This window comes from Acomys minous (genome assembly GCF_964271855.1).
Source record: "Acomys minous genome assembly, chromosome: 20".
Taxonomy (NCBI): domain Eukaryota; kingdom Metazoa; phylum Chordata; class Mammalia; order Rodentia; family Muridae; genus Acomys; species Acomys minous.
The window spans coordinates 21,987,670-22,013,975 of NC_140502.1; the positions used below are offsets into that span (position 1 = coordinate 21,987,670).

General features: G+C 55.3%; 2 protein-coding genes across 7 annotated transcripts; one reads left to right on the forward strand and one right to left on the reverse strand.

Moving 5' to 3' along the window:
* Nucleotides 1–1,205: 1,205 nt before the first annotated feature.
* Nucleotides 1,206–11,341, forward strand: LOC311591371 (uncharacterized protein; the record flags this gene model as incomplete). 4 transcript variants are annotated; one of them, XM_084770913.1, is made up of 4 exons in its annotated part: nt 1,206–1,231; nt 2,966–3,073; nt 4,648–4,763; nt 11,219–11,341. In XM_084770913.1, exons 1-4 carry the CDS (start codon nt 1,221–1,223, stop codon nt 11,248–11,250), a joined length of 267 nt encoding a protein of 88 aa, XP_084627039.1. In that variant the 5' UTR covers nt 1,206–1,220. The 4 variants fall into 4 exon arrangements, 3 of the variants coding, with proteins under 3 accessions (XP_084627039.1, XP_084627037.1, XP_084627038.1); XM_084770911.1 differs by lacking the exon at nt 11,219–11,341 and adding an exon at nt 5,085–5,350; XM_084770912.1 differs by lacking the exon at nt 11,219–11,341 and adding an exon at nt 5,092–5,326.
* LIPE (lipase E, hormone sensitive type) lies at nt 5,458–25,671 on the reverse strand. Of its 3 annotated transcripts, none has more exons than XM_084770894.1 (10): nt 24,562–25,671; nt 14,313–14,848; nt 11,589–11,679; nt 11,336–11,481; nt 10,918–11,103; nt 10,520–10,811; nt 9,554–9,781; nt 9,253–9,429; nt 6,313–6,734; nt 5,458–6,013 (listed from the first exon to the last, which is right to left on the reverse strand). In XM_084770894.1, the coding sequence occupies exons 1-10, from the start codon at nt 25,472–25,474 to the stop codon at nt 5,810–5,812; spliced, it is 3,195 nt and encodes a 1,064-aa protein (XP_084627020.1). In that variant the 5' UTR covers nt 25,475–25,671; the 3' UTR covers nt 5,458–5,809. The 3 variants fall into 3 exon arrangements, with proteins under 3 accessions (XP_084627020.1, XP_084627022.1, XP_084627021.1); XM_084770896.1 differs by lacking the exon at nt 24,562–25,671 and adding an exon at nt 22,581–22,796; XM_084770895.1 differs by lacking the exon at nt 24,562–25,671 and adding an exon at nt 16,247–16,742.
* Between the last annotated feature and the right edge of the window lie 635 nt (nt 25,672–26,306).

A 26,306-nucleotide genomic window follows, 5' to 3' on the forward strand; every position in this document is an offset into this window, starting at 1 on the left:
ACCTTAGAAATGCTAAAGAAGGTTTAAGGGGTAGGCACTGAGGAAGGATGGGGCTTTTAGCGGGGCAGCTACACGCGCTCGCAAATAACCCCAATACACTTATCTATTTTTCCCCCCAAGTTGTTTCTGATAGACTCTTCCTTTGGTCTGAGTGCTCCCTCTCTGTTGGGGAGTAGATAGGGGGTTTTCTCGCCTTTCCCCAGGAAGGTCATACAACCAACAACCATATAGCTTAACGGAGATCTGGAATTTGCTGCATAGCGCAGGCTCGTCTTGAACTTTTAATCTTCTTGCCTCGGCGCCTGGATCACAGACAGGTGCCAGTGCGCCCAGCTAAAATATACCTGTATTTACTGAGAGATGACCTTAGCGATTAGACTTTTATGCCAGGAAACGTGGGGTTTAATCCTGCTTGCCTTTTTATTTTATTATGTAATGTGTGTGCGTGTGCGCGTGTGCGCGTGCGCGCGTGTGCCCGCGCGTGTAAGACGATACACATATAGGGGTCAGAGGACAACTTGCGGGAGTTCGTTTTTTCCTTTTGCCACGTGTGGGTTCTAGGGATCTAGGGATCAGTTGCAGGGTCGCCAGTCTCCCCTCCCCCACCAGGCAGGTTGCCAACTTCTCCTAAGCTTTCCCAGTCTGTAAGACTGATTGTCTCAAGTAGCACTCCCGAGAGAGGTTTGAACAAGATGTTCGTTGTGAAAGGCTTGGAGCTGCGCAGGGAACACTGTTTACGGCGACCGTGGTGCTTGCTTATGTGTTCCGCCTGTGGCTCTGGGTACCGGAAGGAACAAAACCAAGTCTCTTGCTTGCGTTCCGTCCAGCAAGGGTTATCAGTGGCTGGTCATGTAATTGCACAGCTGGGGTGTCTGTTTTGCATGCGTCAGGAGGATATTTCTGTCAGTGCAGATGAGTCTGTGCTTGTAGGACAGTTTAGGAGGGTACACGTGCTCCGTGGGTGCCCACACCGTAAGACCCCGCCTAGCTTGTGAGCGGCTCTCGTGTTTGTTTCGTGTGATCTTGCACCTCTGACTAAGGTGCTGGCATGTGTCTGAAGATGGAGTCTTGAGAACCCATCTTTCAGTCCCGGAGGATTCTGGGAATTTGAGGGCTCCCCAGAATGTGCTCCAGTATCTGTTCAGTGGGGTTGGTTGGCCCAGCGCCTTGTGGAGAAACACAGGGTGAAAGGGAAGGTGGGAGGAGGCTGACTGCGCGCGATGGCAGCCCGGTGGGTAATGGCTGGGCTGGGCGGGGAAGAGCTTGGGCAGACAGAGCAAGGGTTCAGGGTCTGGAGTGAAATCTACCAGGGGGTTCTTACTGCCCCCCACCCCCGGGAAAACCCTAAATTCTAAGTGGCGGAGAACCCGAGATTGGGAGAGGGAGGTCCTGCCTGCTGGCTGTCCTCCCCCGAGGCGCGATCTCTGCAGATGAAAGAACAGAGGCCCGGGGAAGGGCCCCTCCCAGACTGAGGCACCCCCCGTGAATCATTTTCTTATCATCCCTTGCTGCTGTAATGGCAGAGTTGCGTCTTCCTAATCACTGTTTTTGACCCCCAACTCGGTCCAGCACCCACGGCAAGAAGGGTCAGACGAGGCTGAAACCATGGAGGCGGAAGAGGAAACACTCGGGAAATCCTCTCCTTCGGCCCCGCCCCCTCTGAACCTCGGGGAGTCACAGTCTCTAGCAACAGCTCTCAACATCTCCCAGAGTCGCGGGTCCCCGGCCCCTTTTGGTTTTTTCCTCTTTTTTTTTTTTTTTGTTTTTCCCCTGGGCCTGCCTTGTTTCTTGACCTAGCCTTCATCCGTGTTCCCTTCACGTTGCTATCGCTTCCCGCCACCTATATCTCTATCTTGATTATCCTGCGCTGGACCTCAATTTTCTCCCTTGTAAAATGGGGATAATAGTGATGACAGCACCAACGATGCTCCGGAAAGTCGCTTAGAACCACGAGGAAAAGACGGAATAATTATGTGACGTACTTCGGGACCGGAGCCAGGCCACAGTAAATCCAGCACAAGAGAGCTGTTATTATTGTTTTATTATTTTTAATCTCTTCTTCGGGATCTTTGTTTTCTTTTTGTCTCCACGTTATTCTCAAGTCGCCTCCCATTCCGGGTTCCTTTTGCAGGAAGCTCTGTCCCCGGCTTCCTTGGCGGGGACACAGGTAGAAATGGCGCGCAGGCTAGAGATCCCCTCCCACTTGACTTCTAGTCTGGGCTCCACCTCAGACTCAGAAAACTGGCCTGGGGGCGAGGCATGTCCCCAATCCCACAAATAGTCTCATAAAATTCTGAAACCCAGATCTGTCATCCAGGGCAGGTAAACCAGAATGATTTCCAGGATCCTGGAGTACAAATTCCCGGACCCCAATCTTTTCCGTTCCTAATTCTCTGGACCCTCAGACACACACACAAAAATCCTGACCACTAATTTCTCCTCTCATGGGACCTAAGTGCCCTGATCTTTTAGGATCAAGGAGTGTTGGCTTCTCTCCCCAAGACGCAAGGGCTGCTGGGAAGGGATGGTGTAGGCATGCGATCCTAAGCCCTCTGGACTTAGGGATATCAGAGACCACTCTGAGTAACATAGTGAGTTCCAGGCCAGCCTGTGCAACTTAGTGAGACGCTGTCTCAAAATAAAGATTAAAAAAAAAAAAAGGGTTGAGGTTCAGTGGCCGGTAGTAGAGACCTTGTTTAGAATACGAAAAGCCCCGCGTTCAATCCCCAGTACTGGAAAAAAGAAGAGGGAGCGGAGGAAAAAAAAGGAAAGAAAAGAAAAGAAAAAGAGCGCCTGGAAACACCTTAGGTACCAGATGCCCTAAACTCTGTTCTCACCCCTTGGCCGCCACCTTCCCTCTTTCCAGGGGAGGACCTGGCACTCCCAGGGGGAGCTTGCCTGAATGGGCGGGGCTGCAGTCCACGTAGGACAGCCATAGGCTCTCAGAGACGCCAATCTCCGCTAGGTTCGGCCAATCTGCCAACAGAGAGGGAACCTGCCCCTTAGAGATCGGCTCCGTTGGGCTAAAGGCCGAAGGGGCTCTGGAGGAAACCAGCTCTTCTGGTTGGCCCAGGTAAGTCCTTTCCAGAATGACCAGTAATGGGATTCTGCACACAGCTTGGTGGGAAACAGCCGGCCGGGGAGCTGAGGGGACGAGGGAGCTTTTAGTCAGGGAGCTATTGGAGAAACTGAGTTCAAGTGACGTACAACCTCAGAAATGCACCTTTGCCTGTCCGGCGGATCCCTCCGTTCATCACTTCCCCGTGCCAAGAATTCACTCGCGGTTCCCTCGGATAGTCATCCACTCACTCAGCGCTCGCTCACTCACCCACTCATTACTTAAGCAAACATTCCCTAGGCTGCTGGTGTGCCAGGCCTGATGCTGGGGACCGCGGTGATGGAGATGAGTCAGACCCCGGCCCTGGCCTCAAGGGAGCTCGGGTCAGAGGGGAGGAGAGGCAATGATGGTCAGAGGCCATCAGTGGGGTGAGGAGGCAGGGGAAGTTTTGGTAGGGCGTTGGCATGGTCAGGAAAGATTTCCCAGAGGAGGGGCCCCTGGAGCTGGCTCTTGTAGGGGCACTAGGTGGCAGCAGAGGTTACGAGAAGGTTTCACCCTGTGCAAAGGCCAGGCCTACAGGGATGTTACCATGCTTAGATGTCCAAATAGAAGAGCCAAGCTGTCCGTCCCCATAACCGCCAGGGAAGCTGTAAGGCTGGAAGAGGAGGAGGAGGAGGAGGCGGCACCTGGCTGACTGAGGACCTTGAACTCCTGTGCACGTGCCTGTGCGTGTGTGTGTATGTGTGCGCATGCGCAATCATTGATTGTTGGTGCCAGGGATAGCGTAGGTCAGAGCAGACAACAGAGCTGGAGGTGTGAGGCTGGAATTCAGTATAGCAGGAGGTGGCTGTCCCCAGAGCCTGGGGAGAAGAGAGTGGTTCCTGGGTCTGGGCAGTGACGGAAGAGTCGTGGTTAATAACCGACTCTGAAGGGATAAGGTTAAGTCAAGAGGTAGAGGCAGACCGTGTGGATGGGCCATGGGGATCCAGGGGTCTCCAAGATAAGACCAGGGACTGTTGCTCATCCTAGCGGCCGTACTTGAGCTGGAAGCAGAACGGAAGTGTGTTTGGTGCATGGACAGAAATCACTTTTGGGCTGGGCGGTGGTGGTGCATGCCTTTAATCCAAGTACTCTGGAGGTGGAGGCAGGTGGATCTCTGTGAGTTCAAGGCCAGCCTGGTCTACGAAGCTGTAATCCAAGACAGACAAGGCTACACAGAGAGACCCTGTCTCAAAAAACCAACCCTGCCGAAATCCTTTTTGGGATTAGGTTGCTTCTACCTGGTCTCACTCTGAGCCATTTTGGGGCCAGCCTGGGCCACATAATGACCTCACTATTAACTATGTAGCCCAGGGTGGCCTCCAAGTAATGGCAGTCTTCTTCAGCCTTCTAAGCCCTGGGGTTACAGGTATGAGCCACCATGCCTGGCTTCCCATGTCCGGCTTTGATTCACAAGTCCCCTGGGTAAACGAGGCCCTTGAGGGAGGGGGTCTCCTGCTACCCTCCCCTTTAAGAAACTCTTCCATCTTCTCTGCTCCCCACCCTAACACGATCCTGTTAATCATGTCTTGGCCCTTTAACTTCCACAGACACAGGGTGTCCGCGGCCTCAGTCCTTTATTTTCTACTTCTCCAGCCCACCACATTCGGATGCCAACCTCCTATGACTCTGGATGACATCGGTGACATCACATACTTGCTCATGGGTGAGGCCCCAGAATAGCATTTCCATCTGTCATGGACCACTCCCTCCTTCTGGAAACTTCCTTTCCAGCCTTTTCTCTCCTGCTGCACTTCCTTCCTCTCCAGCCCATCTTCCGAGCATCCCAACACTGGCCTCTCTTGACTCATTGCGCTATTGTGGGCCATAAGCTTGGGGCTTTGTCTGTTCCAGCCCCTCCTCCAATCCTACCTTGCTTATTCTAGAATAATCCTAGGTCTTCGGTCCCAGCTCGAGTCAGCCCCACACCTCTCTCCAGGCTCATGGGATCACCTCTGAGCATCCCCTAACTTGAGCCTCTTTCCAGGGAACAGGCTGCCTCACTGCTCACTTGCTTTATGGCCAGACCTAGGAGTTGTTTGTGTCTTTACTCCAATCCCTACCTCACTGCTGGCTCTGGGATGCTCCTTCTGGACTCCCTCATGGCCTCCGCTCCAGCCCAGGCCTCTCCTCTGCCTCCTGGGTCCCAGCCCAACCCCAAGGCCTCAGCGTGCTCTTCAGTGCTCTGACCCTCACAAGGATCGTGGCTACCCTACAGCTCTAGCCGAGGTTATACTCCAGGCCCCGCTGTGACTCTCCATGTGTCCTGGTCCACATAGCCTTGTTTCCCCTTCCGCAGCAGTTTGAGATCAGTGCTGCCACCTGCTGGGAAAACACCCCACATATTTAAAAGACCTAACTAATGAAATAACTTTTATTTACAAAAGACAAAATCGACTAGGTGTGGTCGGTCACAGCAGCAGCAGAAGGCAGTGGTGGAGTGAAGGTCCAGCTGTCCTGGTGACAGATGTGTGTGTGCGTCCCCTCCCTCAGGTTCAGCCTTGGGACCCTGCCCCACCCCACTTAGGGTCCTAAGTTAAGGCACATCCCATCCCCTCCCTCCTTGCCCGACGGAGGGTCCGAAGGGTCTAGAAGCCCGTGCCAGAGCGCACTCATCATGGAGGCCCGCGCAGGTGGGAGCAAGAAGTCTTTTAGTGCCAGCCCCCCACCCCCACCCCCACGCTGTCCCCAGCTCCTCAGATCAGCGCTGCGTCAGGCGTCAGGTGGGGTGAGGACCAGCCGGATACGCTGCACGCACAACTGCGCGGCCTGCCGAGTCTCGCGGCACAGCGCGGCCAGGCTCAGGAAGCCGTGCGGCAGGTCCTCCACCACGTTCAGCGTCACGGGCTGGCCCAGGTCGCGCAGTCGCCGCGCGAACATGACCGAGTCGTCCAGCATGGGGTCCAGGGCGCACGCCTGGAGAGGGTGGGAGTGAGGGTTAGGAGGGGGGGGGGGGAAAGCACGTGGACATGGATGTGGAGGTAGACAGAGGCGAGGAAAAATAAGGAGAGTCCCGGAGGGAGGCGTGGGAAACAGGGATAACTGAATTCCTTTTCCCTATCTTTTCCCCACCGCTATCTTTCCCACCTGTTCAAGCTTCCTGCCCAACAAAACTGCTAAATGACTCGCCTCCCCTTGGCTAGCTCCCTTGCCCAGGAGGCCCACGTCCCACTCCGCCAACCCTCCCGCGGCACCCTGCCCCGCCCTGTTCTCACCACAAGGTGCACAGGCGGCAGGGTCTTCAGCATGCTGTCGGGGGCCAGCAGAGGGGACATGAAGGGGTTCTTGACTATGGGTGCGGAGTAGAGGGGCATGCGGAAGACGCCTTGGCTTGAGCGCCGCGGGCGGAAACCATCGGGGAAGGCGGCGCTCACGCTGGAGGCTTTGCTCACGGCTTCAGCCTCTTCCTGGGAACTCTCAGGCCGCAGAAAGAAGTTGACATCGGAGGGTGTGGAGGGGCCAAGTGTCTCCATTGACAACGACAGCTCGGGGGTGTCTGAAGACTCTGAGTTGCCCTTATAGCTGAAGTCCTTTCTTGTCAGGGTCTTCAGGGGATTTGTGCCCAGGTAGGCCTCGGGCTGGGCCAGGGCTGCCTCAGACACACTCCTGCGCATGGACTCCGTGGGGCGCACTGGCTCTATAGGAAGGGCAAAGACAGAGGCTTCCTGAGGCCAGAAGATAAGCCTGGCTGTGAATAGAGGGGGTGAATGGTAGATAGGGTAAGCACCCCCTTCCCCCGAGGGTGGGTGGATGGACCCTTTCTGTGTTCAGGGTTGCAATTTGAAGGCTGGGAGGTGAGGCTGTGTTCTAGGGCAGGATGTGCATGTATAAAGACTGGGACATGCGAATCAGCTGACTTCTGGAAGCTTCCATTTTTCCCTCTATATAAATGATAGATAGCCCTTAGCTTATAAATTATAAGAAGGCGAGCTCAGAGGGGTAAGAAATATAGGACTAATGATTATTTCCTCCTGAGGAACATAATATATATTTTAATTGTTTTATTTTGTTAGATAGGGTTTCTCTGTGTAGCCTTGACTATCCTGGCCTTGTAGACCAGCCTGGCCTTGAACTCACAGCGACCCACCTGCTTCTGCCTCCTGGTTGCTGGGATTAAAGATGTGTGTGCCACAACCTCCCGGCTTCAGTATTAATTTGTGTGTGTCTGTGGTGCGCATAGCCTTGCACATGCTAGCCCCCAGCCCGTCACTGGTGGATTCTAGGCAGGTACTCTACTGCAGAGCTACACCCCCCAGGCTGGCATTAAGGTGTGATTGCCAGACAGCATGTCCTGATGTAGTTACCTTTGGGTTCCCCAGCAGGAAGCTCAGGCAGCTTTTAATGACTTGATCAAATGGGCTCACACACCAAGGCCAAAGGAGCCTGTCACTTTCCCAGAGAGCTGCTGTCTCCAGCCGCGTGGGCCTGCTCTCCAAAATGTCCTTCCTGCCTCCGTGAGATCCCGTCACTTTAAGTAAGCAGTGCCCAGATGGTGCGATGTCTAGTCCACATGGCACAGACAGCTCGGAGGCCCTGGGCTTCTGTCTGCTAATGTAATTGGATCTCCACTGTTTACCTTTTTAGGGCTTAGGCTGTTTTAGTTTCTGACAGGGTTGCTCTGTTGCCCAAAACGGGATCCTCCTGCCTCAGTGTGCAGCACTGCACACACTCCTCCCAATGATGGCCTTTACCAATCTATGAGGGCGGAGTGGGGACCACTGTAAGAGTGATCACTTAGGTGCCGTGTGACCCAGAGTCACTGGAATGGGATGTGGGATTCTAGCATCTTCTAAGAGCACCTGTGTGCCAGGTATTGTGTTGGCACTTGACACAAACGAGGGTAATAGTCCTTATTATTGCAACGAGGCAGATACACTTGTACCCATTTCACAGAGGGACAGACTAAGGGATACAGATGCTAATATTTGCCCACTAACCCAGCAGCCAGCACGACACTGATGGAGTGAGAGAAGCTGGCCTCGAGTGTGTGCCTCCAGGGTCACCTTTCTCCTACAGAGAACCCCATCCCAGGACTCAGTGGTCCCTTGCCTCAAACACAGTTCCCTTTTAACGCATGTGTGCGTACCTGTGTGTATGTGTGTGTGTGCCCGCTCTCATGTGTCTGCATTTACCTGAAGATTCTAAAATGAAACAGATACAAACTAAGTAATTTCCTTTTTGTGTATACGTATGTACATGTACGGCCAGAGACCGCCCTCAGCCGTTATTCTTCAAGGTACCATCCACTTTGATATTTTCTTTAATTTTTATTACATTTTTTTTTTTTTCAAAACAGGGTTTCTCTCTGTGTAGCCTTGGCTATCCTGGACTCGCTTTGTAGACCAGGCTGGCCTTGAACTCACAGCGATCTGCCTGCCTCTGCCTCCCGAGTGCTGGGATTAAAGGCGTGCGCCACCACGCCCGGCTACATTTTTCATTTATCTGTGTGTGGGTGGCAAGAGGACAATTTATAAAAGTAGGGTCTTGCCTTCCTCCATGTGGACCCTGGGGATTGAAGTCCGGGCAGGCCTGGCAGCTGGCACTGAGCCGTCTCACCAGCCACCACCTTAGGTTTTGAGTCAGGCTCTGGTACTGAACCCAGAGCTCACTGCTTCTGCCTAGACTCTGGCCATCCAGTGCTGAGCTCACAGTGTGCACCACCACACCTGGCCTTTATATGAGTTCTGGGGATCCAGCCTCAGGTCTTCATACTTGCATAGCAAGCTCTTTCCCTCCCAAGCGATCTCCCTGGCCCCCGAGAATGGTGGTGTTGTAGTAGTTGAGACAGGCTTTCCCCATGTGGCCTGGGCTCACCAGGAACAGGAACTTGCTATGTAGATAAGGCTGGTTTTGAAATCACAGGGGTCTTGTTTCTGCTTCCCAAGTGTGAGGCTAATGTCGAATGTCACTACATCGAGCCCTAAAAGAGGGCTTTTGTTTGTTGTTTGGTTGGGTTTGGCAATTCCTGGGATTGTGAGATCACCCTTGGAGGCAGAAGTCTGGGAATTTCCAGGATGTGGACTTGTTGTAGGGCCAAGGACAGAGCCAGGCAGGAAAGTTATCTCTGTATCTCCATGTGTCCCGGGGCTTATGCTGTGTCAAGGTGTGTGTCTAGGCTGTCTTAGCTAGGCGCCTTGGAACAAGCTCTAACTCACCTGCTGTGGGCACTGAGGACTTGTGGGCCTTGCGTCCGCTTAGCTCCAGGAAGGAGTTGAGCCACGAGGAGGCACCCAGGCGGAGGTCTCTGAGGAACAGGGATGTGTCCCTCTGCACCAGCCCCATCATGCCTAGCGCCTCCTGGTCTGAGTCAGTGTGGTCCTCTGTCTCTGTACCTGCAGAACACATGTGGGAAGCTGAGCTGGTCTCTCTTTTTAGGCCCAGTTCTAACCTCCAGAACTTGGGGTCTCCGAGACATGCAGGCGTCCAGCGGCCATGCTCTGGGGACACGGGCCTCACCTGAATAGGCACTGACACACTTAGAGAGTACGCTCAGTGGGAGAAGTGGGTCCATGAGGCTCAGCAGACGAGAAGGAGAGGCGGAGGGCTGGAGGGTGGTAACTGGGTAGGCTGCCATGATGCCATCTGGCACCCTCACTCCGTAGGCTGCTGCCCGAAGGGACACAGTGATGCAGAGATTCCCACCTGCACTGTCCCCTGCAAGGCATATCCGCTCTCCTGTTGAACCTGGGGGGGGGGGGGGCCGGAGGAGAACAACCCAGTGATAGTCTGGCATGAGCTGGGGAAACCGAGCTCTTAGGTAGGGAACGCGACTCCTAAGATCAAGCAGAATATGCCATTTTAGTTACTGGCAAGAGGCATGGATCTGGACTCGTGTGGCAGGTAGTGATCAGAGGCTAGAAACAAAGTGCTGGGGTGTCGGGAGCCGGGGCGGGGGGCCCAGCAAGGATAGGCAGTGGGAGAGAGGAGCTCAGGGGGCCAGTTTTCCCAACACAGGGACATCAGAAGTTGGGAAACCAAAGGTCAGGGTTCAGGCTGGGTACAGCAGCCACGCTCTGCTCTGTGCCTTGTCCTCCTGAGATGTTGGCATTCCAGGAGGGAGGTGTGAGGACCTGGCAGATAGGTGGGCATGTGAGGCAGCGGCCTGGAGTGCAGGGGAGCAGGAGGTGGGCAGCTGGGGAGGAAGAGAGACAGACAGACAGAGAGAGGAGGGGCGGGGCCAGAGATGAAGGCTGGAATAAGGGGTCAGGAGGCAGAGGTGACGGCCAAGATGGACGCTGGGCACGGCAGGGCGCCAGAGGCAGAAGTGGGGAGATGGGCTGGGGCAAGGGGCAGGTAGAGATGAGGCTGAGGCTTGAGGCCTTAGGGACTTAGTGCCTTTGCAGGACATGACAGGAGCTGTAGAAGGTGGCGGCCAGGGCAAGGATCGGGAAGAACCTGCGAAAGCAGGGGCCTGGATCTCACCGAGCAGGGCACAGTGTTTGACAGCCCAGCAGTAGGCAAAAAAGCACTCCTCCAGCGCCCGGGGGAAGGGAGCCTCGGGGGCCAGCGAATAGTCGATGGAGATGATTGGCACCCCCAGCTCCTGGGCCCAGGTTTTGAGGTAGGGCTCATGGGATTTGGAGGTCTGGGCCACAAAGCCACCGCCGTGGATGTGGACAACCAGAGCCCGGGAACGGGGTACTTGGTGGGGCCGTGGGCGCAGCTCCAGGCGTGGGCCCTCAGATTTCACCAGACTGTTGAGCATCTTGCTGTCCTGGTGGCGAGGAGGAAGGGTGGTCTGTCAGGGCCTTCCTCCTCCTCCTCCTCAGGACTTGACGATGCTGGGCTGGGGCTGCCGCTGTCCGGGAGCAGGGGCTTACCTGTCCTTCCCGCAGGTCATAGGAGATGAGCCTGGCTAGCACAGGCCCCGGTCCTGTGTGTGCCAAGGGCGGTGAGATGGTAACTGTGAGTGAGGGGTCAGAGGTCAGCGGCATCTCAAAGGCCTCAGGTGGCAGGCTCAGCAGGCGGCTCACCCTCACAGTGGTTGAAGCCATGTTGGCCAGAGACTGGGGAGGGAACAGAAAGGATGCCAGGGGAGGGTTATGGAGGTGGCGGGGGGGGGGGGGGAGGCCACATTCTATACCACACACTTCCTCTCCCTAGCCCAGTCTTTGCCCTTAGGTGCTGTCCTTAGGCTTGGGGCCCGGCAGTGACCGGCTGTGGCTTCACAGGATGTCTGGGAGTCAGAGCCTCCATCTGTAAGCACGCTGGGGGGCTCTCCCTCAGCCCTGAGCTCACCGACAGCACCTCGATCTCAGTGATGTTCCAGAAAGCTTTCCAGAAGTGCACATCCAGGTTCTGGATGATTCGCTCAAACTCAGCCCCACGCAACTCCGGGTCGATGGCGAACCGGCCTCCAGTAAAGAGGGAACTGGCAGTCACACCTGGGGGCCAGGAGGGTTGTCAAGAAGCCCTGGTGGTGGCCGGGCTGCTCAGCCGGGCTCTGAGAGGGGGGCGGGAGAGGGTGTGGGCAGGACCCAAGGCCACTCACCCAGGCCTGTCTCGTTGCGTTTGTAGTGCTCCCCGAAGGACACCAGCCCAATGGAGAGAGTCTGCAGGAACGGCCGGATGGCAGGCGTGAACTGTGAAGGGATGCCTGTGTCACCCAAGCACCCCGGAGAGGGATGAGGACAGAGACAGGAGGAGGCCCGTGCGGTTAGTAAGCTTTTCCTGAGCTCCTATAGGGTGCTGCGGGCCTCACCCCGGGCCCTCTTGTGGACCTGGTGTCTTCAGAGGGAAGGGAGATAACGCACACAGACAGACGCCTGCAATGATCAGGCACTAGGTGGATGCCGTGACGGACCATGGGCCCGGCTGCCTGGCCAGGCCCGGGAGGCGGAATCTGAGTGAGGAGAAGGCCTTCCCAGGAGAGGCCAGAGCAAGTGCAGATGCTGAAGCTGCAATGCTGCACGTGGGTGGCAGGGGAAAGGAGCGGGGCGAAGGGGAGCACGGGGCAAGGCACATGGCCGTGCGCTGGGGCAGAGTCAGGGACCAGAGCAAGGGGTCCCAGAGGCTGGGAAGGGTCCAGGGTCAGGGACTGCAGTTCGTTCTTCCTTCCTTCCTTTTTCTTTATTTCTTCCTTCCTCTTTCTTTTTACTTCCTTTTTTTTTTTTTTTTGAGACAGGGTTTCTCTGTGTAGCCCTAGCTGCCCTGGACTCGGTTTATAGAGACCAGGCTGGCCTCGAACTCACAGAGATCACCTGCCTCTGCCTTTCAAGTGCTGTGATTAAAGGCGTGCGCTGCCACGCCCCAGCTGAGGGTCTGGATTTCACTCTGAGCATCAGGAGGGCTGTGGACAGGGGAGTAAGCGCGTACAGACAGAATGGCAGGGCAGCGCAGACATTTGGGGCTGGCTGGGTACAGGGCGACCGAAGAAAGCCAGAAATGAGGAATGACCCAAGAGAGGTATAGAGAACTTGGGGAGCCTGGCTGAGGCCTAGGCAAGGGATAGATGGCTGTCAGGGAAGACTGGGGGACACGTGGCAGGTGGCAGAGGGGGGACAGGCAGGGAGTTAGCAGAGTTCTTGTTTACTGGACATGGTCCACAGCACGCTAGGCTTTGGGAGGGAGCAGGACTGAGCAGTGTCTGACATCCGGCGGCCGCTGCCTTCCTGAAGTTGACATTTCTGAGAGGGATGCTGCCTTGCACTCTAGCAGAGCTGGGCTCTCGGGAGCTGGCAGGTGGCCCAGCCCATCCTCTTGGCCAGGGACCCAGTAGGCCAAAGAGCACAGGAGCTCCTGGCCTTTGTGGCTAGGACACTGATTCAGGCAGTCTGGAATTTCTTTCTTTCCAGTGTTGATGCCAGGACATGTAAGTAGGGAGATGGCTGGCTCTGCTGGGCCGAGCAGTATTTGTAGGTTTAGTTGGGGGTGAGGGGAGAGTCCCCGAAATCATTGTGTTGGGTTGCTCAGGACCAGGAAGCCTGGCGTGGTGGGCAGGGACAGGGAAGCTGAAGGAGTCGTGAAGTGAGGGGCCCTGAGAGGCTGGGGAGCACGGTAGCTTCACAGAGCTCCTCCAGTTCCTGTTGGGGTTCCTTCAGACAGCTTCCTACGGTTTGTTGGGGCTGCACTGAACCCAGACAGGGGCAACTTTGGCCTCTGTTCTGATTTTAGTTTTCTGTCACCAATTCTCTAGTCCTCACCTTATCTATCATCCGTCCGTCTGTCTGTCTGTCTGTCTGTCTGTCTGTCTATCTATCTATTTTTGAGTTAGGGTCTTTCTACATAGTCTTGGCTTGCCTGGCACATATGCTATAGCTCAGGCTAGCCTCTATCTCTAAATAATCCTTCTGCCTCTACCTGCTGGGGGCACTGGGCTGCCTCACTTTCCGTGTGGTGACAGGTTGCGTCTCCCTGAGGTGGTTTGGGATGGCAGAGACAGGAGGCCCAGAGCTGGGGTCAGAATTGTGTAGCTCAGCGGGGAGAGCGATGACAACCAGGGCGGCCTTGTTATCACCGACTCTGATGGGTGGGTTGGCCCTGGCCTGAGGGCTGCCTAGAAAGCACGTGGTTTCTCTAACAACTAAGCCCAGGTGCCAATCTGAAAGCCGTGGGTGGCACCTTCTTCCTTCTGTTGTAGAGTCTTAGTGAACACGACATGGGGTGCACTGACACAGAATAGACCTTTGGCTTCAGTACCGATTACTGTCCTGGGGGCTGGCACTCAAACAGACCTCAGGGACTACGTGAGAGGGAATGGGCTGCTGAGTCCTAAGTTCAGTCTGTAGTACTTGAAGGGAAAATGAAAATAGCAGACAAACCCCTGGTGCGCCCCACCCTTGTGCTGGAGATGGAAGCTCTGGCCTCATGCATGTTTGACAGGGCGTCTTACCACGGGCTCACAGGCTCCGCCTTCTTGTTACTTTTGAGCCAGGGCCTCGCTAAGTTACCAAGGCTAGCCTCTATCTCTGTGAGCTCAGCCGGGCCCTGGACTTGCCACCTTCTGCCTCAGCTCCCCCGAGTAGCTGGTATGGAACAGGTCTGAGTTACAGGCCCAGCTGGGGAAGAGATTTCTGACGTGAGGTAGATGCAGCCGCGAGTCATCAGTTGACCCCCAGGGTCCCGCCCTGAGCTCCTGCCGGCTTTCCCTGCCAATCTATGGTCTGAGTCCTGAACCCAGTAACTCTGATTACTGTGGTTACTCTACTGCCAGGACAGACCGCCAGCCACCAGTGCCTTCACTGCGAGCCCAGGGGACACGGCGCAAGGGACTCACCTGGAAGCCCAGGCAGCGGCCATAGAAGCAGCCTTTGTGCAGCGTGACGTACTCTTGGAGGAAGTCAGCGGTGAGTCCTTCATCACCGTCAAAGAACAGCACCCCTGGTCGGTTGATGACCAGCAGGCGCTGGGCGTAGTAGGCCAGAGCACGGAGCTGCGTGAGGGCTGCCAGGTAGGCCTCCAGCTCAGAGAGGTTGTGGCTGGCCCGGAAAAAGATACTCCGGCGGTTCGAGGCCACATAGCGGGATTTGTGTAGTAGGTGTGCCAGGCAGCAGCGGGCCGTGTGCACCAAGCTACGGTATCCATTGGCTGGGGTTTCTGGGTCCAGGTCAAAGTGGTGTGCCACGCTCAGCAGGTGGCCTAGGGTTGGTTCCAGCCCCAGTGCCTGTTCCCGAACACCTGCGAAGACGTTGGACAGGCGTCGTGCTGTCTCTCCTGGGCCTTGGCTTGCGAAGAAAGCCATGTTGTCTTCGGCGAGTGTCACCAGCGACTGGGTCATTGTGCGCAGATCCATGCTGTGTGAGAACACGGAGGCTGTGGGAGGGAGAGGAAGTGGGTGAGTACCTCCCCGTCAGGCCCAGGTCTAAGCAGGGCCATTCCTGCTGAGGTTTATGAGTTCACAGCTGCAGCCCCCTCCTTCCTCACGCTTCAGGGGGTCTGGCCCACGCCTCCTGGAGATGCAGGGGCCTTCCACTATCTCAGCTCACATTTATCCCCTTGCCCTCCACACGTCTGGGACTTGGTCCTCCTTCTGCCGAGCGGCTGGGAGTTGGAGCCCTCAGACCCTGCAGGCCTGCTCTGTCCTCTGCTGTCCATGTCTTTGCCCTCCTCCCTGGAGCTAGGAGTCTCGTCGCCTGAGCCCCACAGCATCTGGTCCCTAGTGGTGCTCCTCTACCCCAGGAGCTGGCGCACCCTCTTCCTCCTTCCTTCCAGGTATTCAAGAGTAAACGCTGATCTCTAACTCTCTTTGGACATGGACTTCTTGTTCTGGGAAAGCTGAGTGCCCGGCGGTTCCGTTTCTCAAGACCCACACATTCCAGTCCCATCCCAAGTTCCCTTCTCAGCCTCCTGGCGCTGCTCACGGACCCTTCCTAACAGTGGTTAGAGTCATTTAAAGCCGGAGGACAGCCATTAGCATCTCTTGGACCGCCCCTCCACATTCAGCCCTCCTTCTGAGCCCCATCCATATTTCCAGCCTTTCTGGACCACCAAGGGAGCACTCCTGGTCCCTCAAGCCTGCCTGGAGAATCCCATCCAAACTCCACCTCCCTCCTTGGTTCTCTGTGCGATTCTCAAAACGCCGCATCCCTCCTCTAGACGGCTGCCCGCCTTTCAGCCTTCGATTGCACTGTCCTACTCTCCTGCCTGAGAGAGCAGTTCCAATAGTTAATACTGATCTCACTAGCCGAACCCACGCTAAGGTTGAGTTCCCAAACACCCAAGATGCCTTGCTTTGGATCTCTCTGACTGCCAGCGTCCTCTTTTACAGGAGGGGGAGCTGAGGAGCAATAAGGAGCCAAAGGTTGTACGGGTAATTGCGGAGCCCATCGGGACGCTGATGTGGGTCCAGAGTCCCTACGCAGGTGCTCCTCCTAGGACTCTCTCTGTCCTTCAAAGCCTGGCTCTGCGCTTGACTTGGCTTCCCGCGTTCAGGGTCCTTTGCGCTCTTCCTTCCAGAGTCTGTGCGGTCCTTAGGCATCCGTTATTTAGATCTGGTTACCACATCTTGGGTAAGTTGCCCTTGACCCCTTGGTGCAGACACTCCAACCTTCCCAAGTGGTTCCTTCCTTCTAGAAGTCTAGGACCCTGCCTGGCTCCTGGATTTGTAACCCCTTTCATTTCCCCAGCAGCCAGTGTCTCCTCTCTCCCTTTCCAGGCCCTGGGTTCTGGCAGCGCCAGCCACTTCTGTCTCTCAGCTGGCCCTGCACTCACCCTTCCTGCTCTCTCCGCACTGGTGTTCCGCGAGCTGGCACAACAGGTCTGTGGCTAGCGCCAGTAGCAGCCTGGGGCAATAAACTGGGGGGAGGGGCCAGCTGGCCAGGGTGTGGCCCTTTGCCTTGCCTCCCATACAGAATGGACAGTGAGAACCACGTGTTGTAAACAGGGCCCGACTCCTTGCCCCTCCTGCCTGCTTGCTACTCCACCTCAACAGAGTCCTTGCACCAGCTTCCTCTTCCTTAGAACCCTGGATTCTCACCGCTTCCCCTCCCCCCAGGTCCCCAGTCCCTCCTCGCTCAGACTTGGTAGCCCTTGCCTCAGCTCCTCCTTGGTCAGAGCTGGGCCTAGATGCTGGGTCTCCTTCCTCAGACTCAGGGATCTTCTCCCTTGGGACCCAGGAGTCCCCGCCTTCGCCCTGAACACACTGTCCCCTCTCACCCAGCCATGCTGTCCCTCGTCACCCCCCAAGTGGATTCAGGGAGCCAAAGGCTCAGTGACGTCAGTTCCCGCCCCCCACCCCCCCAAGGCTGGCCCTGGCACAGATGTCCCCAGATGTTAGGGAAAAGAAAAATAGCCTCCCGGGAGGACAAAAGCCGATTAGGAGCAGTACCAGACTCAGCTGGGAGCCTGAGTCACAGGCCCTACTGGGCTGTCCTTGCTTTAACATCCGCGGCTCACCCGGCTGACAGTCAGCTCCATGCTACATACGGGGAAAGCAAGGCTCACATTTGCAAGTTCTTCCACAAACTCCTTGGCCAGCCAGCTCCTTCTCACCTGCGGGACTCAGCTCGCGGTGCACCCTACCCTGCTTCTCTTCATCTCTAAAGCCCGCCCCCATTCCCCACCCCCCCACCCCACCCCCCATGGTCACTTCGGCCCTAGCATGTGCACATTTTGCCGTTGCACCTTGTTTTCACATCTGTCTCCTCCAGGACAGAGACAGGTATTTATGGAGGCTTGAAGTTAGCTCATCAAGTGGAATTTGATTATTTAGGAAGAACACAAAATTACAAACACAAAGTCAGGTGTCAGGCCCTTGAAAGAACCTGTTGCAAATGAGAGGCCTTGAGGCTTCAAGGGCCGTTTGTCTGGCTGGGGGTGAGTCCTCACTGTCTGTCCTTGGACTGCCATCTTCATGAAGGCAAGGGTGGCCCCAAGGCCCAGGCGCCTCCAGCAGACGCACGAAGGGGAAGAGGGTATGAAAGGAGTTGAGTGAAGGCCACAGACGGTGGCTGGCAACTTGGGCGAGGGCCGGACCTTCCTGGTAGCAGATAGATAAATGGACCACAGCCTCAAGGGCAGCTAAGGTAAGCAGCTGTTAAGGTGAGATCCTGGCCACAGCACTTGCTGGGTGACCCTAGCTTAAGTCTGACTTCCTCATCTGGAACCGTGGGGACTCCCATGTGCCAAGCAGGCGCTACCACTGAGTGACGCCCCCAGCCCAGCCTCACTGGGATGGGGCTGGGTGCTTTTTCCTTACAGCCCTTGTCACTGCCCTAACGCACCCTAATATGATTTCCTGATCATATCATTTACTCTGCGGCCCCCCGAGTTCAGGGCCTCGTGTGTGCTGGGCTACGCTCTCGGCCAGCGCAATGCCCCGCGTTCTGAGCCTCGCTTCGTCCACTTGCCACACTCGGTGCCTCGTATCTGCCACAGCTCACACTGCTGTGACTGCTCTCCCACCCCAACAGGTAGGGAGTACGGGCTTAGGGTGCTTCTTGAGGACGAAGAGAACTTTTGGAAGAACAAGTGATTTGGGTAAAGTGGCTGGAAAGGGCTGGCTCCCCCCAAGGCTTTGTGACTTCAGGGCCCTGCTCTTTGCCCCACTCCAGGTCGCTCCCTCGAGACCAGGCTGGCTGGAGCCAGGACGGGATATTAAGATTGCTGGAATCCCAGGCAGAGGGCACTGGGGTAAGGGCATACCCAACGGGGCAGTGGTGAGCATGGCGGAGTGGGGCAAAGGGTAGGGCTGAAGGGGACCTGGCCATCGGGGAGGGCACCTGGCCATCCAGGTCCCCAGCCATTTGCCCTGGGAGATGCTTTCCCCCTTTGCTGCTGGGAACCAAACGTGTACACATTAGACAAATGCTCTGCCACGGAACTGTGCTCCCGGCTCCTCCAACCCTTTGCCCTGAGAAGCCACTTGTCAGCTGTATCAGGCCTGGACTTCGGTCCTTGGGGATGTACCAGAGCAATGTACTTTCATGTTTCTTGACATGTCTGAAGGGATGTTATGTTTGTATGTGTCATGACCTATGTGTGTTTGTTAGCCTGCGGGCCTATGGTTTTTTTCGTCTTGGATTTTCAGCTTGTATGGCGATGCATTCATGTTTTTATGAATCCATATACTGGGGCTGAGGCTGTAGTTCAGTTGCTGGAGTGCTCGCCTAGCTCACACAAACCCTGGCTTTGATCTCCAGGACTGTGCAGATTGAGTGTGTGTGTGTGGGGGGGGGGTGCACATTTGTAACCCTAGCACTATGGAGGTGGACACAGGAGGGTCTGATGTTCCAAGTCATCTGGAACTACACAGTGAGTTCAAAGCCTGGAGATATATGATACCCTGCCTCCAAAGCACACAAAAATAAATAATAAAAACAACAAAAAGCATCTGTTTACATTTGGGTGTATCACGGTCTCCACGTGTGCTTGTGCGTGCTGAGAACAGAATTCACTATTTACTCAAGCAGAGACCGAAGGAGTTAAGTTGTCCATTTCCCCCACTCTATCCCCATCTACGACATCACCCAGTCTCACGTATTTCTTTTTTTTAATTAAAAAAAAAGGGGGGGGGGGCTGGAGAGATGGCTTAGTGGTTAAGAGTGCCACCTGCTCTTCAAGAGGTCCTGAGTTCAATTCCCAACAACCACATGGTGGCTCACAGCCATCTATAGTGAGATCTGGTGCCCTCTTCTATAAAGCACTCATATGCAATAAATAAAATAAATAAATCTTTAAAAAAGAGATTTATTTATTATGTATACAGTGTTCTGCCTAATTGTACACATGCACACCAGAAGAGGGCATTAGATCCCAATATAGACGGCTGTGAGCCACCATGCGGTGGCTGGAATTTGAACTCAGGTCCTCTGGAAGAGCAGACAGTGCTCTTAACCTCTGAGCCATCTCTCCAGCCTCATGCACTCTGTATCTTAGGAACCTCAAAGTTTGGCATATTACTCACCTGCACTGGCTTGCCCTGGTCCTTACTTGTACGGTGTTTAAGCTCTCTGTGAGCCTCGGATTTAAGTCTGTGTGCATCCATAAATCTGGCTACGCCCTTCCAGTCCTTCAGTGTTTCCTGGCCTTTCCTCTCAGAATAAAGCATCAATTCTGGACGTGGCCTTCCCATCCAACTTCGAGCCCACTCTGCCGGCCCCAGCCTCCTGCCCCCAGCCTCCCTCCCAGCACTCCCGTCTCTCTGCACTTGTCCTGTGCTGCTCCTTCCAGCACAGGGTCTCCGCGCTTGCCGCTTTGTCTTCCCCACCTCCCTTGCTTAGGATTCCCTTTTTGAACACAGGGCACATTTTCTCATGTAGCCCAGGCTAGCCTCAGACTGACCATGAGGTCAAGGATGACCTTAAACTTTCTGATCCTCCTGCCTCCACCTCCCTCCTTCTGCACGGTAGGCATGTGCCACCATGCCTACTTTATGTGGTCCTGGAGAGAGACCACAGGGTTTTGTGCATGTTAGTTAGATACGTACTCTAGTGACTAAGCTACATCGATAGCTTCAGGAGTCCTTCCTTTTGTTGTATTTATCACATTGGCTTGTTTAAAATAAACTTTGAAAAAAGTGGCTTTTATTTATGTTTTTGGTTTGTCAAGACAGGGCTCCTCTGTGTATTAGCCTTGGCTATCCTGGAACTCTCTGTAAACTAAGCTGGTCTTGAACTCACAGTGATCTGCCTGCCTCTGCCTCCTGAGTGCTGGGATTAAAGGCATACCCTACCACACCTGACTTTTAATTTTCATTTTATGTGCATTAGTGTTTTGACTGCATGTATGTCTGGGTGACAGTGTTGGATCCCCTGGAATTGAAGTTACCGACAGTTGTGAGGTGCCACGTGGGTGCTGGGAATTGAACCCGGGTCCTCTGGAAGAGCAGCCAGTGCTCTTAACTGCGGAGCCATCTCTCCAGCCCCTACAATAGACTTTTAAAAAGTGGGTGGGTGAAAGAGGATGGACGGAGTCTCACTCTGTAGCCCTGACTGGCCTGCAACTCACTGTGCAGCCCAGGCTGGCCTTGAACTAATTCCTGACTCAGCTCCCCAAGTCCTGGGATCAGACGTGTGTGGCACATGCCCGACAGTCTTAGTAATATCTATGTCCCCGGCTCTACTGTGCCCCGATAGCCATAGAAAGCCATGCCTGGCACCTCCAGGCGGTGAGCGAATGCCTGGGGAGTAATCATTTAGATTCAGAATTAAGGTTGCGGCATACAGCAGTTGCCAGGAGGCTGAAGGCGCTCCTGTGTCTGCCTTCCCTGGCCAGGTGAAGGAAGCCCAGCTGGCTCAGTGTCATCATTTGGGGAATGAGATGATCATAACAATGGTAGGGCTTATGCAGTTACTGGCAAGATCACATAAACAAAAGAGTGTCCCAGCCAGTCAGGATCCCCTTAGGGGGCAGGAGTGGGAAGTGAGTCACAGGTCTGAGGCCTGGCACCAGGAAGGCCCTCAGGGAATGATAAGCCAGTCCCAGGGCCACGCACCTTTGCGAGTAGACTTGCCTGGGCACCGGGCAAGGAGCCTTACTCAAGCAGATTCCTTCTGACTCCCTCTGACACTAAGGGCAGCTTGGCTAATAATAGCCCCATGTCACACTTCACACATTCCTTATCACGCTAATAAATGTTTGGATGTCCATGTGTCTGGCATTCTAGGTAAACAAGGCCGATACTAAGCCCACTACGAGGGAGCTCAGTGTTTAGTACAGACAGGCAGTGTGCTCACACCCACCTCTCCTGGCGAGTCAGGCCACAGCCCTGCAAGTCAGGCACTGCTATTATCATGCCTGCTTGGAGCTCAGGAAACAAAACAAAAACAAAACAAAACAAAACAAAAAACCAACCAACCAACCAACCAACCAAACAACAACAACCAAAAAAAATAAAATAAAATAAAAAAAGAGGAAGAAGAGCTTGTTGTTTAACACTGAACAGATCAGAGCAACTTGGTGAAATGGGTCGCTAAGACACAGGTTCCACATCCCCCTCCAAGCATAGTGCCCTGCGATCTATCTTTGTTGTGGGATAGGAGGCTGTCTTCAGCCTCCTGTCTGGGCCGGTATACACACTCTAGAGCTGGGTGTAACACTACACTTGGCTCCCAAGGGAGGCAGGGGAATGATGAATTTAGGGTTACTGAGGCTAGGAGCCACGTCAGGACTTTTTATTTTATTTATTTATTTTTTTGCCTGCACAGTGGGACTGATAGACACACGCGGACTGTAGGTGGAGCCGCGTGGTGGAGCATTGTTAGCTTAGCACTAACCAGGCCCTAGGTTTGGCGTTAAGTAGTGCCCCCCCAAAAAACGAACAAGACTCATAACTCAGGCAGGAATTAAACCCTGCTCTGACGGAGCCTTGCAGCACCCTTGGTTGGCCCGGGACTGTTTCTCCAGCCTTCTGGATCGAGGAGGGAGGCTAGCCGATAAAGCCACCTTTCCCCTGAAGGAGGTGTGGAGGTGCAAGGCCGGCTTAAAAGTTCTCGCGTTTTGGAAGTCGCCAGCGCCAGGAGCTTCGCCCCAGTGTTGCTGGGCTGAGGGCCAATGGGCACGTGTGAGAATGCAGTGAGAGCTGGAGGAAGGGGCTGCGGAGCAAGTGTTCTAGTTTCTGGGTATGCCTTGAGCCTAAACGCCTTCCTCTTTTCCGTAAAAGCGGCTAAGGTCCTTCCCCCACTATTCTTTAACGGGCGCTCGAACCATTTCCCAGGGTCTCTCTCTCTCTCTCTCTCTCTCTCTCTCTCTCTCTCTCTCTCTCTCTCTCTCTCTCTCTCTGTCTCTCTCTGTCTCTCTGTCTCTGTCTCACACACACACACACACACACACACACACACACACTAAGGAACCGGAGCAGAAATCCTATTTATTCCTACAGACTCAAGACCGCACTAGGATGGCGGGGCGCCCTTACGTCTGCGAGGGACCTTCTGCTCTCACCATCACCCCAACACGGGTCGGCAGTGGGTCAGTCCACGGACCTCGCCCCCCGCCCCCCGCCCCGCCACCCCACGTGGAAGTGGGTCAGTCCACCCAGTCCCCGTGGGCGCCCCGCGGGACGTGCTGGGGTGTCCCTCCCGTGCTGCTGTTACCCGGCTCTCACCTCTGGCCTTGCCTTTTCGCCACCGCCTGCGACTGCGGCTCTTCGCCCCTTCTTTGGCCTGCTTGGAGGCCTGGGCCCCGACGGGCCCCGATTCCACGGCTGGCTCCATCGGGGTTCTTCCCAGTCCCGGCGGCGGGGCCCCCCCCCGACTCCAGCGGTCAAGCTCGGTCCCTCCTTTTAGAGTCAATCCTCAGTACACACCACCGCCGGGCCTCCCAAACCAGCCAATCGTGGCCAAGCTCCGCGCTGGGCTCCGCCCTCAATAGGTGGGGCTGCCGGTCTCGGCCCGCCCATTCGCTCGGGTTAAAGGGACCGCAGCCAATCATAACGACAGCCAACCACCACCCCCCCCACACTCCAAAAAGAAAAAAAATAATGCAACCCCGGAGGCGGCAAAAAGAGTCCTCCGAGCAGGGACAGTGAAGTGTCACCCTGAAGCCACCCCAGCAGGGGATTTTCCCCCCCCCCTTTCGGGCGGTCTCGTGCAGGAGCCTCGCCGTCCCCACGCATCTTCCCACGAACTCGGCCCGCCCACCTGCCTCGGGAGCGGGAAGACTCGGTGGGCGGAGGGGGCGGGGCCAAGCCTACGGGACAACCCCCAAGGCGTGGGCGGGGACCCGGCCTGGGAGGGGGCGTGGCCTGGCTGTGGGCGGGGGGAGGGGCCCGTTGGGGGGAAGCCCCGCCCCTCTCACGTAGCTGAGGTTGGCCCGGAGGGGCACGTGGTGTTCACCTCCCAGAAAACAAACAAACAAACAAACAAAACCCCTGCCTTCCGGTCAGGCTGTCTGGCTCGCGGTCTCTCCCCCTCCTAGTTCGCGCCTCTCTGTTCCTTGAGGTGTCCCTCCCTCTGCCCTGTCTTCTTCCTCAGAATCCAAAGGGACATGATGCTCCATCCCAGCCGCTTGTGTGGCTAACGGCCCCCCCCCCTCACCGAAAGGAGCCTACGTTGAGGGAGCCCACGTGGCCCGGAAAAGGCGGGAAACAGAGGACGCGGGGTGCCCAAGGCTCGCACATGGAGCACATGGCTCACTGCGGTCCCCTCAACCGCTCCTGGGCAGCGCATGCCAGAGAAGCTTCTGGAACCCTGCAGGAAGTGGTATTTCTCCCGCCCCGGGAGGGGTAAGCCTCGACTTTCTTCTCCCAGAGCGAGCATTACTCCGTCCCCTCGAGAGAAGCAAACCGGGCGGCCTTTGGAGAGGAGGGGACAGCTCCCCGAGGTGAAAGAGCAGCACCTGCCAAGCCTCCTCCCCTGTGCTCCTGTCAGGACTGGGCTCTATGGCGTGACCTGTCATTTGCTTCAGAGAAGCAGAAGGAAGAACAGCGCGTCTCGGGGCTGCACCCGAACCATGCCGTTTCCACTCAGCCTTGACCTTCCCAACGGACAACACCCAGCCGCCCCTCCCGAGCTGCCACGAAACTCAGACATTCCCTTTGGAAGCATCTGGCTCGGGGAGAGAGTGTTCCCGAAGCAAGACTTGCGAATGTCCCGGATGTCGAGCTAATTTCTGCTACTCTGCCAACGGTAAGGCCCACGTTGAGCTTTGTGCTGCTGTTGCTTAGATGGTTGCCTCACAGCTGATGCTCGGCCGTTTTGGTTTTTGTTTGTTTCCTTTTCCCCTGGACTCATGAATGCCTCAATTTGATTTCCTTCCAAGTATTTTGTAGGTGTGCGGCCAGGTGTTTTTTGTTGTTTTGTTTTGGTTTTTTGGTTTGTTTGTTTGTTTTTTTGGGGGGGGGAGTTGTTTTGTTTTGTTTCTTTTAGTCCTGCGTTTGCTGTCTCCAAACTGCAGGGCCTGGTGCAGGGTCCTTCAGTTTTTATGCCTCGGTATCCCTTTCCTACAGACTGTGGGTGGGCGCGGGGAGTGGGGTTGCTCTTTATTTTATAGGATACGTTTGGAAGATGACCTGAGGGTTAGAACCCCAGATACAGAAAATTCTTAGTGAGACTAACCGACTGGGCCTGGAGAAGGTTCAGACTCACCTGAATTCCAGTAGTGTTTGTGACCCTGGAGGAAAGCTTTCTTCCCTTGTGATTTCCCGACATAGCCTGACGTCTCTTCGAAAGCCAGCTTGGTTTTGAAGGGTAGTGGCAGTCCGGGGATCGCCGTTTCTCTCCTGACCTCTGGAGGGTTTGACTCTGAAGATGAACTCAGACGTACCTCTGTGTCAGACTCCCAGTCAAAAAATGTCTTCCACTCTTGGGACGTTCGCTTTATGGAGAGTTCAGGCAGTCTTGCTAAAAACCCCGACTCCGTCAAAGATGCCTTCTTGGATTTGGCTCCTTGGACTAGTGGTGTTTGCTGGGCAGTGGGGTCTGACTGCTCAGGTCTCTCTTGGGGTCTAGAGTCAGTTTGGCCAGGGAGTTTCTTGTGGGGTGCAGATACAGCCTGGGCTGTAGTTGTAGTTTCCACTTCTTGGGGAGCCGGAGGTGGCTCTTCTGGTCTAGGTCCTGCCGTCCCCACATGCCCTTCTCTGAGGGGGTCCTGTTGGGTTGTAGACCCCTTTCCTGACCCAGGTCCTGGATGGGAGGTGGCTTCCTGTTGGTCCAAGTGCAAGGTCTGGCTGGGGGACGATTGTGGTGCAGGGGAGGCCAGCGGGGCAAGACGTTCCTGGAGCAGAGCAGAGGGTTGTTGGCTGCTCTGTCCCTGCTGGGAGTCAGCTTCATGCTGGGCAGTAGTGGGCTCATCCGGGAGACTTGGTTTCTGCGGGGTACCAAATTCCTGCAGCACCGTTGATCCTGGATGGTCTGTGGGGGTTGTTTCTGGCCCCGGATCCGGCTGGATTATAGGTTTCGGCTGGGTCTCGGGTTTCCATTCTGGCCGAGATGCTGAGGCAGAACTTGGCTCCAGCGTTGTTACTTCCGTAGTGAGAGAAGCTGGTCTCCTAGGCGTCATCCTTCAGGCCCCCCCTCCTCACAGATCTTTCATGATGGCACCTCCCTTTGGGCTCTGCTCCTTTGTTTGGGCATTCCTGATCTTCCTGTATAGCTGGCCTGTTGTTGGTTTACCACTGCTGCCCGCGCCCCCTGACTTCTTGCCAAGTGATCACTCTGTGCCTCTTACTTTGGGGAGAGGGATTAGGACTAGAAGGAGGCTCGTGGGCCTGAGTATTGTCTTAGAGGAAGGGAGGGGCTTGCCCTCTTGTGTCATAAATAGGGCCCCACCCCACTCATCACTCACTGAAAATGACCAGTGACCCTTCTCAGAAGGCAAGCATCTGAATTTAGTCATCTGCTTCCTCTGGCATGATTCGAGATGGACCAGATGAACGTCCTCTACCCCAGAGCCGGGTGGCCTCCAGCTCCTCACGCACTTGTCTCCGCTCCCAAGCTCTGCGACCACAGGTTTATGCCCCCTTCGCTCAGTACTTTACCCCTCCTGGACACCAGAGGAATAGGCGAGTCGAGATCTTATTTTTATTTTGTTTTATTTTTTAATGTTTTGAAGTAGCTTATTAAACTCTTTCAGAGAAAACCAGGCACTTCCAAACCAAAACATTATGCAGGTGTTTTAGGGGCGGGATAAGCTTTCACCACCCGGCACTAGACCAGTGAAATGGCCTAGCTGGCACACGTGCTTTGCAGCCTCATGTCCTCTGACAGCTTTGGACAATGTAGTGAAAAAGCCGTCCAAATTCAGCTTCTGTAGCAGCAAAACCCACAGGAGGGAGAAGGGACTTGCTCTCACTAGACACTGAGGATGACTGGGCAGGTACAGTCGGGCCAGC